Source organism: Poeciliopsis prolifica, unplaced genomic scaffold, assembly GCF_027474105.1.
Source record: "Poeciliopsis prolifica strain line A6 unplaced genomic scaffold, Auburn_PproV2 SCAFFOLD046, whole genome shotgun sequence".
Classification (NCBI taxonomy): Eukaryota; Metazoa; Chordata; class Actinopteri; order Cyprinodontiformes; family Poeciliidae; genus Poeciliopsis; species Poeciliopsis prolifica.
The window spans coordinates 2,541,569-2,559,040 of NW_026562421.1; the positions used below are offsets into that span (position 1 = coordinate 2,541,569).

Sequence of the window (17,472 nt, forward strand, 5' to 3'; positions counted from 1 at the left end):
CATTTGTTCATACTGTCAGTCGAGGATGTTGAATATGTGCACATAACTGGATTTTTGGTAACAGAATTTCTGCTCTTTGGAATTGTTGGTTACCTGCCACATTGGGAAATCTACCAACAATGAGAATCAGATGCTGTGTGACCAGAACCACCAACTGGATGGCTGAATGTGTCAAATTCTCCTGGATGTTATGCAAACAAGATGCTCTGCTCCCATTATGGTTAACGTCCATCTGTGAATCCTAATCAGAGTTCTACAGAGGCCGTTCATATTTGTTCCATCATTTATCAAGGATTATAGCTGGGAGGGCAATCTGGGACACTGTTCACAGACTTACTTAAAAATGCACACATGCATGCACACGCACTTGCATAGCTAAGATCACGCACATTCCCTCAACTCACTGCCTCTGTGGGCACCCCAGTGCAGCAACCTCGGTTAATGTGATGCACCAGGTGGCAGCGTTGCTCACTTTGGGGGTCTGTGGTGGCTGCAGCCTCAGAGACCCGTCTATCTAGGTCTTATGTTGTTTGTTTTTTGCTCTTTGGATAGGCTGTACTAAAATTGTCAGATAAATGTCTGTCATTTACCATTTTAGGTAAATAACAGACATTTATTGAAGCTGGCACCCATGGCAACCAATCAGTGCTATATGTTGCAAGTTCTCCTGTCCAGGTGAAATTGTATGCAGTGGTTTCTGTAATGTTGTTTCCACCATTACTGAAACTAAACCAACAAAGGAAATACAAATCAGAAGTTTACAGCAGTTATGTAGTAGCCTACTGTACGAGTTGCAGCCATATTCATGCAAACAGGCTTAGCTCAAGTAAACATTTTTTCTCTGAAATAAAGAAGGTTCATACAGTTGATAAAGGAATCCAGTTGATGTTTCTATGTGTTTTATAAGCCTAATTACATTGTTCTCTCTTGCAATATTTAGATTTTTCTTTTTAAATCCGAGACCCAAGTTTACCTGCCTTCTTTAGGGAATCTAGAAATGGTCTATTTAATAAATCAGAGTATTTCTAATACACTAAAGTTTTTTCTTTTATATATTTTAAGTGTGTTTACCTGTCTGACCTCTGCAGATGGTCCTGATGAGGAAAAAATTCCTAGTGGATCAGCTGGGGTGCTGGAAGTGTTTGACACCATTGACCGGCCGGGAGACGCCTTTGCTAAAGGTCCTTTCACACAAGTAGGGACGTTTGCAGTGGGATCGGAGGACAAACCAGGGAAGCGTGTTCCTAAAGCAGGAGCTTATGCTAAAGCGGGATATGGCAAAGCTCGAGCTGAATACAGCATCTTTGAAGCTGAAGCCAAAGGACCAAACGTCAGCGCAGAAACCACCGTCGCTCCACTGCATGTCGCCGCTTTTGTCAAAGCAGAGCTGGCAAGTGCTTCTGCCGCAGCTGGTCCAGTGAAAGTTAAAGTTGGTCTGGCAGCCGACACCGGGGTTTCTGTTGGTCCGACATGGGTGGAAGCTAAAGTGTTGGGAACCGGTGTCAGTATTGGTACAAAACTGGGCGTGTCTGTCTTTGGCACTGGGGTTGAATGTTGCATCTCATAGTTCACAAATGTTTTCCAAATTTCCTCTTTGAAAGTTCCCCTTACACATTAAAACCAAAACAATTCATGTTGTCATATTAAGCAGTTCATGTTGATTGTATTAGCAACTCATCTAATTTACAAGTGATTGTTTTTATCATCTTGTCTGCACTTATATAACTTGTATGTCACTGAAGCTGTGCTTGTAGGAAATCTGCAACTGAAATCAGCAAGTGTTTTTGTTCATCTTTTCTACTCTTAAAATAAAGCTTGTTGTTAACTACATCGCTTAAATAGTTTAACGTACTTGATGTGTAAGAAGACTGGATTTACAGCACAAGTTTGCTTCTGCACCGCCGTTCCAATCTGTGCTCTTGTATTATTTACCCGCTTACTTTTTGTGTGGTCATTTAAAAAGCAGTTGGTATTACTAATGATCATTCATAATAAATAATTTGGATAAAAATGTTACACGTGAAAAAAATGTTCATTAATTGTAAATTGTTGCTTGATGCACAATTAAACTTTGCCTGTTAAATACAGAAAATGTCTTTTTGTTTTAAATGTCATAGTTTAGCTAATTAAATAAAATTTTATCATTGATGTAAAATTTGCAGCTGAATTAATTGAGGTTATGTGGTGACAAAACAAAAGAGAACAAAAACACACTTTACTATTGATGAATAGAGAAAATTTTTCCAAATCTCATAATTGTGAAACTACTCAATTACATTACTTCTGACTGAAGGCTGTTTCTCAGCGGGAGATTTGTCCTGAGATCAACAATCATTTCCTGTGTTTTGTTCTCATTCGGGATGAGATTCTCGCAGTGGCAAACAGAGCAGAAACGTTTTCTGACTCTGACTTTAAACGGACTTTGGCGCCATCATGTGGTCAGATGAAATTACTACACCACTGGCAGCAACTTCCTTAAATCACAGTATGTTAAATTCACTAAGTCAGGCCAGCTGACAGCTTTATAACCAGTTAAAATATAGTTAACTTTTCCACTTTTTGAGAAATGACTAATTTTCTCTTCCAATATTCTCCCTCCTTTGCACTCTGGTTTTTAAATGTTCCTACTTAGAACAGATTAAACATTATCTTACAGTAATTGACAGCTGACATTGATACATGTGACAAAATTAATAGAAATTGAAATATGTAAATCAAAACAACTTTGATTTACGTATTAAGATATTCCCAGCTTCTAACAGCTGTTGCACCACGCTCCATATGCCAACAGAAGTTGGGGACTATGTTGATGTTTTACTAAAGCCTAACCAATGAATGGCTTAAAGATTTTGAATGTGGTAATACATATTTATTTAACATCTATTTATGAATCTATTTAACACAAACTTTAAACCATGACTGCATGAGGGACATTATACATTAATCAAAGTTCATACTTTCACTTTCCATTTCCTAGAAACCCTTGCAGATACAAGAACTCATGTGCAGACGACTGCATGATGGACTTTACACATTAATCAAAGTTCATACTTTCACTTTCCATTTCCTAGAAACCGTTGCAGATACAAGAACTCATGTGCAGACGACTGCATGATGGACTTTACACATTAATCAAAGTTCATACTTTCACTTTCCATTTCCTAGAAACCCTTGCAGATACATGAATTCATCTGTTGTTGATTACCCCTCGCCAGTTTCTAGACCTACACCCTGTAGAAAATCTTTGGAGGAGCTTCAACTCTGTGATTCTCAGCTACAGCCCAAAACCTGGCTGATCTAGAGAAGATCTGTGTGGAAGAATGGGCCAAAATCCCTTCAAACTAGGTGACAAACAACAGAAATGATTGACTTCTCTGACTGCAAACAAAGGCTACTGTACCAGATATTATCATTGATTTTCACAGGTGTTCAAAAACTTATTTGCAGCAGTAACACACAAATAAATGATTGAAGAAATCATACACTGTGATTTCTAGATTTTTTTTTAGATAATGTCTCTCACAGTGGACACACATAAGAGGAAAATTTTAGACCCCCCCATGATTTCTAACTTGCAAATTCTCAGGGTGTTCAAATACTAACCTTTCTGATACAAAGGTACAAGAGTACAGGACACACATTTGCTTTGTCTCCTACAAAAACAGCAATTTCAATTAGTTTTAAAAAAAGTTTATATCTAAGGAACTTCAGTCATTGACGGCAACTCACATTGTTAACAGACATCCGTTAGACGGAGAGCTTGTAGCACAGCTTAGTAATTTTGTCTTATTTTCAGATTCATTTTTAATCACGATACAGTGTTACTGTCTTTTTAAGACATAAACAATCTACATATGAATCCAGCCTCATCCCTCTCATAGGGACCTCCCCTTCCAGGATTATACAGTCTCTGCCTGCAGCAGAACTCCAACATCCAGCAAGATCCAGGCAACACCACAGAAGCTGCTAAACAGACTTGAGGTTTGATAGAAACCAGTTGAGGTTTAATTGCATTTATCTGACTTTTTAACGCTGATGTTTGAAGTTCATCAAGTCAAGTTTATGAGCATGATTCTTTCTTCTATTTGCTAAAGAAAGTAAACGCATTAGTATTTAATATGAAAATTTAAAATATTTCTAACAAGTTTTTGTTTTCTTTCAGAGTGAATAACTTCATCCTGAAGATGGCAGGTAGGCAAGTCCCTGTTTAGTCTCTACTCCTTTAACCTGATGCAAATAATTTTAGAAATGATGGAAAGATATTGAAGCTGATAACCATGGCAACCACAAAATCAGCATCATTTATTGTACTTCTTCATTTCCAGATGAAAACAGTATTCAGTCGTTTCAGTAATGCTAGTTCCACCAGTTTTGTTCAAAATGTCTTTTGGATGGCTTACATAGGAAAAAAGTAAATTGAAATTAAAATGTGAACATGCTATATATATATATATATATATATATATATATATATATATATATAGAAATTCCCTTCTCACCCACCGCGGGTGGTTCTTATCCTCTGAGCTCGGGTCCTCTACCAGAGGCCTGGGAGCTTGAGGGTCCTGCAGTATCTTGGCTGTGCCAAGGACTGCACATTTCTGGACTGAGATGTCTGATGTTGTTCCTGGATCTGTTGTAGCCATTGATCCAGTTTGGGGGTTACTGCCCCGAGGGCCCCGATGACCACAGGCACCACTGTGGTCTTCACCTTCCAGGCCCTCTCCAGTTCTTCCCTGAGGCCCTGGTATTTCTCCAGTTTCTCGTGCTCCTTTTTCCTGATGTTGCAATCACTTGGTATTGCTACATCTACCACAACGGCTTTCCTCTGGTGTTTATCCACTACGGCAATGTCTGGTTGGTTCGCCATTACCATTCTGTCTGTCTGGATCTGGAAGTCCCACAGGATCTTAGCTCTGGCGTTCTCCACCACCTTTGGGGGTGTTTCCCACTTTGATCTCGGGGTTTCCAGTCCATATTCTGCACAGATGTTTCTGTACACTATGCCTGCCACTTGGTTATGTCGCTCCATGTATGCTTTCCCTGCCAGTATCTTGCACCCTGCTGTGATGTGCTGGACTGTCTCAGGGGCCTCCTTGCACAACCTACACCTTGGGTCTTGTCTGGTGTGGTAGATCTGGGCCTCTATTGCTCTGGGGTTTAGGGCCTGTTCCTGGGCGGCCAGGATGAGGGCCTCTGTGCTGTCCTTGAGTCCAGCTTTTTCCAGCCATTGGTAGGATTTACTGATATCAGCCACTTGGGTTATTTGCTGGTGGTACATCCCATGTAGGGGCTTGTCCTCCCATATATATATATATATATATATATATATATATATATATATATATATATATATATATATATATATATATATATATATATATATATATATATATATATATATATATATATATATATATATATATATATATATATATATATATATATATATATATATATATGTCCAGCGATATCTGTCCATCGCCCTGGAAGCCGGGCACAAAGACATCGCCGTGCTGCTTTACGCCCACGTCAACTTCTCCAAAGCCCAGTCGCCTGGAACGCCTCGACTCGGCAGGAAAACGTCGCCCAGCCCGACGCGGAGGGGAATGTTCGACTGACCCCCGACCCAACCAACGCTGCGCTGCTATTGGTTCTCACAGAACAACCCCTCCTCCCTTAATCCCGACAACCAATGAGATTCCTGGATTTTATTTTTATTTTTCTATTTATCTACGTATATATATATATATATATATATATATATATATATATATATATATATATATATATATATATATATATATATATATATATATATATATATATATATATAATAGAATACCAATAATAGAAATTAGTTTATCAAACCAAATCACTTTTTTCTCATTCACAAAATTAGATTTTCTTTGTAAATATTGAATTAAACATTACTTTCCATCTTTAGACAATGCAATCCAGAAGTAAGCCATGCAATAAAGATTTACGATTCATATCTTTGACACTTCAGATTCAAATAACTGTTCTATTGTTCTTGGTGTGCAGAAGTCTCTCTTGATCTAGAGGGATTCTTGGAAGTGATTGACAACTTTGATCGGCCTGGTGACGCCTACACTGAAGCTACCTACGCCCGATCAGGGACGTATGCAGAAAGAGGGGAGAACAAACCAGGGAAGCGTGTTCCCAAAGCAGGAGCTTATGCTGAAGCAGGAGTTGGCAGAGCTGGAGCTGAATACCGCGTCTTTGAAGCTGAAGCTAGAGGACCCAACGCCAGCGCAGGAGCCAGCGCCAGTCTACTGGGTGCCTCAGCTTCTGCCAGAGCAGAGCTGGCAGGTGCTTCTGCCGCCGCTGGTCCAGTGAAAGTTAAAGTTGGTCTGGGAGCCGATGCCGGGGTTTCTGTTGATGCAAATGGACTCCTGGATGTGATTGACAACTTTGATCGGCCTGGTGACGCCTACACTGAAGATACCTACGCCCGATCAGGGACGTATGCAGATGGACTGGAGAACAAAACAGGAAAGCGTGTTCCCAAAGCAGGAGCTTATGCTGAAGCAGGAGTTGGCAGAGCTCGAGCTGAATTCAGCGTCTTTGAAGCTGAAGCTAGAGGACCCAACGCCAGCGCAGGAGCCGGCGCCAACCCACTGGGCGCCTCAGCTTTTGCCAGAGCAGAGCTGGCAGGTGCTTCTGCCGCCGCTGGTCCAGTGAAAGTTAAAGTTGGTCTGGGAGTCGACACCGGGGTTTCTGTTGGTGCACATGGGCTGGAAGCCAAAGTGTTGGGAACCGGCTTCACTATTGGTGAGAGGCCGAGCGTGTCCATTTTAGGCAATGAGCTTCAATGCTGCGTGTTATAGTTCAGAGAATGTTTTCCATATTTGCTCTTTTAAAAGTCCCCTTATACAGATTAAAATCAAGACAAATTCTGTCCCCATATTAACCAGATTATCTGATTTATGAGTGTTTATCTACTTTAGTCACATAATCTGTACACAGAAGTATTTCTCTTAAACATGCAAAAGAAACAAAGATCTTGATGTATTATCCCATATTCTCTATGGTGACTGTAAATTATTACAATTATGAAAACATTAGTCATTGTATTAGGAACAAATTTGTATCTTTTCTGCCAACCTTCATCTCGTCTTAAACTATGAATACGCAGAGGATGACTGGGAAGGCCTTTATTGCTTTTCAAGTTGTTTTTATCTTGTGCATTTATTTTATTTTTTATTTTATCGTAGATTCCATGGTGAAGCTGATGGTTACAGCGATTAAAGTGTTTTAGAAATCCCTGATCTTTCATGAAACCTAATTTTTAAAACTTAACCATACATTTACACAAATATCTCGGGCCAACTTTACAGACCTATAAGCTTTTTTTCATTAACAGCTTTTAGAGAATTTTCCTAACAAATTTCCAATGGGTTCAATATTAATGCACAACTCAAAACAAAAAGCTGGATGAACATGAAAAATCTCACACTTCAGAAATCTTGAGACGCTAATAAAAACTTTTGAGATGATAAATTCTTTGATGTTTATTTCTGTAATGTTCAAAAAGAAGTACACTCTAACACTTTGAGACCCACAAAAATTTAATACAAAGATTCACAGATTCAAGTGAGAGTTTATAATCACCGTTTTCTACAAAGTAAAATACTAAGGCAGCTGTTCCCAGTTTCACACCCATACAAGGTGATCAGGGCTGCATGCGGATCGCTCCGTCCAGCCTGATCACCTCCCCGTTGATCATCGGGTTTTCCACCACTGAGGTCACCAAGTGGGCAAACTCTGCGGGGTCTCCTAGGCGTGAAGGAAAGGGCACCTGGCGGGAGAGGAAGGCGCGCACCTTCTCTGGAAGGCTGGCGAGGAGAGGAGTGGCGAACAATCCTGCAGGACGGATTGAGGAAATATTCATCATCAGGTTCACTGTTGCTGCGTTTCCGTTGTAAATTACAAAAAACTTTACAGTGTTTCCACTAAGTAACAAATGCAATTAAAATCACATGTGAATAATTGCATGGCGGCAATGGATGTAAACATACAAAATATATTTATATTTCAGTTATTGAGCTAAACTCACACAAAAACGCTTTAGAGAAAAAACGTTTTGATTAAATTAGTTCATTCTCAACTCCAATCTGTGCAATTTTATGGTGAATAGCTGCATTTCAATTAATTGATCAAATTGGAAATACAAAAATAATTTGCTTAAAGGAAACTCAGGTTTTTTTGGTAAAACGTTTTTGTGCTAGAATGAGGTGGTTTGTCAAGAAGAAGAAGGAGAAATGATGTCTTGGCTTCTTCTTCATCTTTTCTGCCAGTAGTAGCATCCGTTGGTTGATCACGACTCGTGTGGTAGAAAAAAAAAGTGTTGCTATTGTAGTTTTGCAAAATACATACATTTCTACATGGCAGGAAAAAAAATATGATACTTTTTATCAAAACACATTACTTATTAGAAAGCGCAAAGGTTTTTGCAGAAAGTTGAGGTGGTTTTATAGCTGTGCTAAAATTGGTGTTTTTCTCAAAACTGCATTGGAAACACTTTTTTGCACCATCAAATCATGTGATCAACAACCAGATGTTACTACTGGTGGAAACGATGAAGAAGACAACAAGATTCTTTATTTAAAGTTCTTCTTACGTTTATTTCCATACGGCTGAAAAAATACCTCATTCAGAACAAACATTTTGAACTCCCTTCTTGCTGAAATGTGCTGTACAAATACACTTGATTGATTGATTTTTGTTGTGTTTCTTATTTAATGGAAACACCGTACGTCAACAAAGTTTTGTGCACATCTGTGATGGAAACACAGCTGCAGGAAACACTTTTTATGATGCAGGTTTGTTCTAGCACCAACCAGGAGCGATTGTGACGACTCTGATGCCCATTGGCGCCAGATCTCGAGCGATTGGGAGCGTCATTCCAACGATGCCGCCTTTAGAAGCAGAATACGCCGCTTGTCCGACCTCAAAGAGAGAGAAGACGATAAGCAACGGAGCAGCAGCCGGGTTCTATAGCTTCAGGTGATGGATGTAAAGCTCCACCTGTCCGTCAAACGCTGCCACGCTGGCGGTGTTGATGATGCAGCCTCGGTGTCCGTCTGCGTCCGGCTCGTTCTTCCCCATCTCCCCCACGGCGAGGCGGATCACGTTGAAGGTTCCTGCGATATTTACCTGCAGCAGCAGAACGCGCATGAATCAGAAAACTTTCACTGACAAGATGTTTGAACGTCTTCTTATTCTCCTCACGTTGATGACTTGCTGGAAGTCCTCCAGGCTGTGAGGGGTGTTCTTCTTGAAGTTGTACGTTTTTACAGCCACAGCGATGCCGGCACAGTTGACTGCCAGGTCCAACTTCCCAAACTTCTCCCGGGCCAGAGACACGGCCAAAAGCACGTCTGTCTCGGACGTAACCTGGGAACAACACAACGCACCGCTGAAAACAAGAAAACCTGGTTCTAATGAACTTTTCCACATTTTATCATGACTTTTAAGTCCTATTTAAGGAATAGGCCAACACTAAGATTTATTGTGAAGTGGAAGAAAAAGGAAAGATAGCTTTCTCATTGAAAACATAAAATGTGGCATGCATTTGTATTTTACAATGAAGTATTATAGCTAGGTTGAGAAAAATAATTAATTACAGGAATAAAATTGTAGTAATACGACAATAAAGTCGAAAAGCAACAATGGAATGTAACAAAAATGAAGGCAGAATAATACAATAATACTAACTAAAATAATGTTGTAATAATACAAGAATAAAGTTGAAACAATACAAGAAGTTGTACTACAGAAAGGTAAAAATATCACAAGCGCAAAATAATATGAGAGCAAAGTAAAATATGAAAATAAGTAATAATATTATCAAAATAAAGTTGTTATATTACAAGAATGAGAAAGTAGTTCTATAACAAATCTTACACAAAAAATCATAAAAAAATTTAATGAGCGACGTTGACCATCTTTGATATTGATTTTACAAATAAGGAAATAAGTCATCTTTTAACATGGCAGCATCAGGTTACTATCACAATTTACTAATAACATGTTTTAAAGACACATTTTATTCCATTGGATATACCAATTCAGACGAAGCTTATAGGATTTATTTGTAATATAATTTTACTTCAGCTGCACATGTTTTTTGCTGATTTGTTACAGAAATCAAACAAAAAACTGACTTTTTAAAAGACATGTAAGAACTAGAGACCATTTGGCAAAGAGTACAAGTTCGAAAAATTAAAAGAACGTCTGCCACCTACTGGACTGTGGAGAAATTACACCTTTACTTCCTGACGTACTGAGATTATGTAAGACTAATACTGCCAAAATTGGCAATAAATAAATCTATTGCTTGATAAAGTACCAAATATTCCATTTAAAATCAAAAACTCAAAACTTCCCCAGCGTATCTGATTATTCTTACACTTTTCTTGTTAAAATAATTAAATAACTCGTCTTTTACGCATTTAAAAAAAGGAAAATATTAAAGCTTACCAAAGAAATCACATTTAAAAATAAGTTCAACTCAAAAGTACTTGAGTATTAACAGTAATATTTTCTGCCTGACAGGATGTGGATTTCTCCAACTCACGTCTGCAGGAGCAAAGGCGCAGCAGCTTCCCAGACTGCCAGCCACTTCCTGTCCATTGGAGGACGGCAGGTCCACGATGACAGCAGACGCTCCCTTCTGCAACAGGCGCTCCACCGTGGCCCGACCCAAACCGGACGCCCCGCCGGTCACCAGGCCGACCATGCCCTGCCAAACACCAAAATGAACACTGTAACTCTGATGCCACCTCTTACAAAATTCAACAAACAATACATTTTGAAGACTAGATTTAAAAAAATGACTCAAGTTGGTGGAGGAAGAGAGCCAGATTTAAGCCTTAACTAGGTAATTTTTCTATTTAGCTTCGTGGTCAATTTTATTTTACTATGAAATTTGTATTTTTTCCTCACTCAATTTTAAACAAAACACCTCAGAAAGGATGAGTCTGCAGCTAAAAATACTTCAACGTGAACAGGTTTGTTGTTTTTATGAAATTTGAACCAGATGAAGCTAAAATTAAGCCAGTTGAGTAGTTCTGGGTAGAACATATTTACAAAGGTTTTTTTTTTTTTGTTTGTTTGTTTTATCTTAGATGCTAAATTTTTGTGCAATGTTGGCTTAATCACTACTCTAAATGTGTTATTCTTTCAGAAAATTGCGTTTTTTGACTCTTTATACTTCAGTCAGCAATTAATCAATTACTTAATTAGTTGACTTTTTTCACAAAAATCAATTAATCGTGACTAATTGTTTCAATTTTGGACAACTTAAGATGACAGATGTAAAACATATAAAATTATATTGGATCTTACTTCTATAGACCTGATTTTTGTCTAGGAATTAAATCCTGGACTTTAGGGCATTAGGGTAGCAATAATAACTAGCTGGAGATAAAACTAGAAAATCTGTAGAAATATAAGTTGTAATTTTATATAGTAGAGTGTAAACAATAATTCTCCATCACGTGACAACATAGAAACACACAGGACAACAAACCAACTTTTAATTTAAAAACAAATGGCCATATAATAACCTATAAATTGAATTTAATGGGAAAGTCTGAAGGCTGGCAAAATAAGCATGAGCAGAACTGATGGCTGAACTCCGTTACCATCAAACTACTAAACGAGACGGAAATCAGCTGACCGGAAGAGAAAAATGGCTAACATTGCAGCGGAAGCTTGCTCAGAGCTTAACGCGTCGCATTTGCTCGATATAAGCAGCAGAAATGCTGCAGGGAGGGAGAGGGGCACGTTTATTTTCTCTAAACTCACCTTCAAACTCCGAATGTGCGCCATGTTTGCTCCGGACACACAGTGACGTCACTCCAAAGCTTGTCTATGAGCGGATGGCTCACTCCTGACCCAAAGTCTCACTGAAACAGGTTGGTTCAATGGGTACCAAATACGATAAATTGTGACATTTCATTTTTAGAATAAAATTATTACTAAATTATAAAAAAAAACACAATAAAATCGGTTAAAAAGACCTGTAAAAACTAAAATTGTATTTCAGCAAACATGTGTTTAAAGGATGCCAGTTGTATTATTTTATTATTACATGACAAAAGATTTTCTATTTTCATCAGCTTAAAATTAACAAAACTTCAACAAATGTTTCAGAGGAAGTGCAGTTTATATCATTTGTAGTCTGGTCAGTTGGCATGTTTATACATTTGTGAAACTGTTACGAATATTAAGACAAAAATTCAACAGAATATATTTATTTACTTTTTAATAAATTATTTATGACAATACAGTGCAAATTCTAGATAGATATGTATGTGTGTGTAAACATATAATACATAAATAAGTTTTCCTGTTATATTTTTTACTATATTTAATTTGTAAAATTTTATAAATTTATAGGTTCACACAATACAGATTACGCAAAGAATATAAATAAGCAAATATTACCTTGCAATAGTACAATAACACATAAATGTAGTTTATGTATGCATAAACTACAAAAGTTATATTAAAAGGAATTTAACTTTGATATATTCAGATTTGCGTTTCCGACAATACAATCAAATGTATTGTTTGGCAAAGAAGAGGCATCAAAAATAAACTTAGCTAAAAATTAGTCTTATGCAACTGCACTTTAGTTAAAATAACAACAATGCAGATTTTGTGCCCATATAAAAATATTTACAATCAAACTAAGAGGCACAATCATTTTGGGATTCGTACATCTACGCATCTGCTACAATTTAAAATGTAAACATAAACTTGTCATTGAAAATCCTTCAAATGTTATATTTTTTAAGCGGAGTAAGAACTCTTACATTTTTCCTCTTTGTCGTCTTTCGAAGCTGACCAATCACCACAAGCTTCCGGGAACGCCTCCTTGAAAGCAGTGACGTCGTCCAATGAGAATCGCTCTCCCATGCTGGTTCAGAGGAGCGAGTCGTGCTTCTGACTTCTGACCTGATTTTATTCCATGACCCGCTATAAAACACATCCCAACACTTCCGGGTTCACTGCAGTAACAGGCAATACATAATTCTGATTTCAGTAAACATTAGGCCAGTTTATTTTTCGTGTGATTTACAAAAGAACTTGGGAAAAATACATTAAAACCTTTGCTGTAAAAGCAAGCAAGAGGCACCAAAAATAAACCAGAAATAAGCTCGTCTGTAAAAGGAAGTTTATATAAATAGGTTTTCAGGAATCTGGTTCCTGAGCAGCAAATGATCTAATAAATACTGACTTCCCATGTTAAGTTCTGGTTCTGAAAACATTGACAAAAGATAAATAATACATTAAAAATCTGTTGCCTTCAAAAACCCAACCGCCACCACACACAAAGATTCGGAACAATTTCTAGAATTTGGTACAAAAAGCCCATTTACAAACAATAAAAGATTAAACTAACTGTTGAACTGTGTCAAAATCAAAACAACAGAAGAATCGATATCAAGATAATAAATCAGCTGATCAGAGGTTTGAATTTTCCCTCAATCAGTTTATAAACGACTGTGTCTTCAGTTAGAGGCCTTTTCATAATAACTGTTACACAGACATAATTCCTGCTTACAGCCATCATAATCTACAACAATGCTAAAGAAAATCAACTGTATAGCATCATTTAATTTCTCTTTTGGATTAATAAGGTATTGAAATACTAGTGAAAATGTTTTTTATTCAATATTCATTAAAGTATAAAAACCAAGAAGAAACATTTTTTCAGCAACTGAATGCTTTTATTAACTTAATAAAAAAAATAGAAAAGTAACATATTTTAAAAGCATTTTAATTTGGTAATTTTCCTTATTCTCAGATTAAAAACTACCTCTGCAAGCATACATATACATTTCTATTATGTAATCATCTTAAAGTAGAAATGTCACAATAAAATTTTTTTCTGGATAAATTGTTCCAGAAGTTATTGGGATAAACAATAATGTTGTTTTTAATAATGTAATTTAATGGCATAATAATTCACATGTATAACTATATTTAACACTAAAACTGGAAGACATTTTTAAATGTCCAAAAAAATAATCAACTGAACAAAAACAACAAATAAAATGAATATTAAAGTCTCCATAAACAAAATTCTTCTTCCAAAAAATGGCTAATTGAAACCAAAATACCAGACTGAAGAGTTTTAGATAGAGAGAGAAAACAGTAAATTTTGCACACGGAAAAGATTTATTCATTATGCAATTATTATGTTTTCCTTTTGCTTCTTGCGATAGGCCTGTTTTTACATAAAATAAATCTAAATCAGTTATGTCAATTAACAATTCAATCGTGGAATCGTTTCTAATTACAACTTCAAAGAAAACTGCAGCAGAGAGAATATTTGTTGTTTATAAATGAAATCAATGTGTTATTTTCTACACCAAGCTAAGCCTGATGTTGACAGCGAGGGGAAATGTAAACAAGGTAATGTAAATATACTAAAACACAGATTAAGGGGTAATAAAACATCAGAATATGGATTGGTTAACTTAACAACACAGGATGTTGGACTCCAGCTGTCTCTTCGTACTGATGGTGGGTTTGAGTCGCCCTGAGAAAGACAGTAGGCTGTATAGTTATCTCCCAGATCTGGTGTGATCCTAAAACTATACAAACTACTACCTCATCCCAGAGCTCCCAGTCCAATGGAACCGTCCCGTTCGGGTCAAATCCCCCAGTCAGAGAGGAACAAAACGGCTAAAACACACTGTACTGATTAATAAGTCATTAACTGAACCAGGTGATGCTAGCTCGCTAACCTGGACTGTTCCCGAACACAGGAAATTATGTAAATACATCCGGTTCGGTTTCAGAACAAAAAGTCCTACTCGGCATTTTTGTGACACCTTTCGAATAAGCAGGTGTCGTTTCTGGTTGTTTTTCCGCCGAACCAGGTCCGGTTGGTGGCAGCCAGTTAGCTTGACGTTAGCTCGAATTGGCGGTTCTCGTCTTCCCCAACACCGATCACTGTCACCTCCGTCCTCCCACACACAAACACTTCCTACTCCCACAGCGCTCCACCGTGTGTGTGAGGGTGTCCGTGGGCGTAAAATCCACTCGTCGCCCCACCGAACCCCTCACTTCTTGGTTCCGAAAGATCCAGCAGCGGTATTAGCTCAGGTCTCTGTGTTTAGCCCCGGTGATTTAAGTGCGCTTTACAGGCTAAAGTCGCTTTCTGCACTTCAACGGCGTACAGTAAAGGACCTCCACAGGAAATACGTCACCCGGGCTTACCACGTGACTCGGAGACACGTGACATGAAAGGACATAAAATTATTTTTGTAGTTTTTTACTTGTTTCGGCAATTATTTGTTGGAAACACAGAAACACACATTTTGTTCGCAACAGATTTTTATTTCCATTTTTTTATTAAATTAGTGACGTAATCACGTTATGGTAAACCAAAAACATTCAAAATTAAACTAAAATGTAAGCATTTGGAGATGAGGCAAATAACATTCGAGTTCTATGTAACTATTCACTGCACAAAGCATCATGACTAAAAGACTAAAAATGGAGATGGGATTACATTACAAATAACTCAATTAAAAAGATACTTTAAATTGGAGAATTTTAAGATACGAATAAATATGCAATTATCTCACTTTTATGGTATTTAGCAAACCAATAATTTCAGACCTAAAATAAGAGATGTTTAGTTAGACAGCGAGAACAAATGTCTATTTTGAGAATGTAAAGTTTTGGTTAATCTATAAGTCCAAAGAAAGAAGAAGAAGAAGAAAAAAGACACTGGACACAGTCTTTTTTTTACTAAAAGAATAAATTTTATTTCAGCACTGTAAGTCATTTCCCAACCAGTACAAACATGACTGCCATCTTAGTCTCTTCCTGAACCTTTCCTCCCCTCCCTCTGTGTGATGAGACCACCAACAGCCAGACAAATAAAACTTTGAAAAAAAAAGGAAAAAAAAAGGAAAAAAAAAAAGATTTAAACAAACTTTCTTTGCTTTCTTTCCACAGACTGTCTGGTGCTTCCATAATGCTAACAATGACAAATTATACCAACCATAATTATAACAGCAATAATGATGATAATATTTCTATAACAATTATATCATGGATACATTTGAACCCTTTTTTATTTTTATTTTTTTCGCTGCACAGGTAAGTTTTGGGTGGTTATAGGTACGGATGCATCAGGACACACGCTGCTGAAGATTGACCAAGGTGACGAGAAACGATCAGCCTGACTGGGAAAGTGGAGACGGTAGCGGAGGGGTCGGGGCGGGGCCGCTGTTGACAGGAGGGGGGTAGCAGTGGCGGCGCAGAGACGGACAGTAAACTAACTTTTTCACCAGGACCGGACAGGAAACAGAGCGAATTGTGACTCGGTATGACACAAAGGAATACTGATTCTTTTCTAAGAACATATTTAACACTTCAGTTCTCCTCTCAGCTGAGATCTTGGAGAGGAAAGCTGGCTTTAACTGAGCAGAGGGTGGATTTTCCCAAAAACACCTTATTTAATAATTTATTAAAACACATCATGGCTTCATAAAGTTAGGGCAAGATAATTATTTGAGGGCCACAATATGTTTTTTTAAATTATTATTTAAAGATGAGGTTTCTGTTTTGAAAAACATTCCCTTTTACCTGGACAATAATAAGAAAGTCCATGTTTTCATAAAATGAAGTCTGATTTGTGCAGAAGAGGGAGTTAAAATTAATTGTTTTCTAAAATCTTTGCGCTCTCGAGTAAAACCACTGTCCTATTTACGATAAAATTGAATTGCCACAAAAAAAACAGAGAACATCCTGTTGCCTTTTCCACTATTAGAAGATTTTGAATAATTTTTAAAGTCGAGAAAATTTCTCAGATTGTTTTCTTTAAATGTTTTAAAACTCCAATGTTGAACTGGAAAACCAAGTTTGTGCTAATTTTTAAAATTTATTTCATCATCGTCAACTGCCGCACAAAATCACTGAGAGGGCCAAAAAATGGCACACTTTCAAAAAATTTATAAATTAATAAGATGCCAGAGAAAGTTACGTTTTTGTGAATATGTAAAACTTTAATACTATAATGCTGACCATCCCCGACCTGTTGCTGAGCACTGAAGGTGCTTTTTTCCTTTTCCTTTGGTAACAAGAAACATAATTTTATAAATTTGTTTCTTCAGCTGCAGGCAGCATGTATCTCTGACTGTAGCAGCTGACTGTAGCCTTAATATCAGCTGATAGTCCAACTAATTGAACAATTAATTTTTCCTTTTCAATGCAATAAGCATTTTAATGCAACTACATTTTTCTTCTTGCTTTGATTTATGACCAAACCCTCCAAAATTCTATTTTAACACTAGTAATATGTAGTATTAATAGTTTTTCAATTTCAAATAAAACAAAATACATCATATAATGCTGTTTTTATACCAGAGTACTTTTGTATTGAAACAAAGGCAACGTTTTTTTCTCTAAAGAATA

At 37.2% G+C, this 17,472-nt stretch overlaps 2 protein-coding genes across 2 annotated transcripts; one reads left to right on the forward strand and one right to left on the reverse strand.

Moving 5' to 3' along the window:
* The first annotated feature begins 3,920 nt into the window (after positions 1–3,920).
* Positions 3,921–7,355, forward strand: LOC129377106 (uncharacterized). Its single transcript, XM_055056839.1, has 3 exons — positions 3,921–3,981; positions 4,163–4,191; positions 6,046–7,355. Exons 2-3 carry the CDS (start codon positions 4,185–4,187, stop codon positions 6,849–6,851), a joined length of 813 nt encoding a protein of 270 aa, XP_054912814.1. The 5' UTR covers positions 3,921–3,981; positions 4,163–4,184; the 3' UTR covers positions 6,852–7,355.
* A 154-nt stretch (positions 7,356–7,509) lies between these two features.
* On the reverse strand, positions 7,510–11,936 carry hsd17b10 (hydroxysteroid (17-beta) dehydrogenase 10). Its single transcript, XM_055056840.1, has 6 exons — positions 11,836–11,936; positions 10,604–10,768; positions 9,256–9,420; positions 9,052–9,180; positions 8,865–8,973; positions 7,510–7,887 (listed from the first exon to the last, which is right to left on the reverse strand). Exons 1-6 carry the CDS (start codon positions 11,857–11,859, stop codon positions 7,697–7,699), a joined length of 783 nt encoding a protein of 260 aa, XP_054912815.1. The 5' UTR covers positions 11,860–11,936; the 3' UTR covers positions 7,510–7,696.
* Between the last annotated feature and the right edge of the window lie 5,536 nt (positions 11,937–17,472).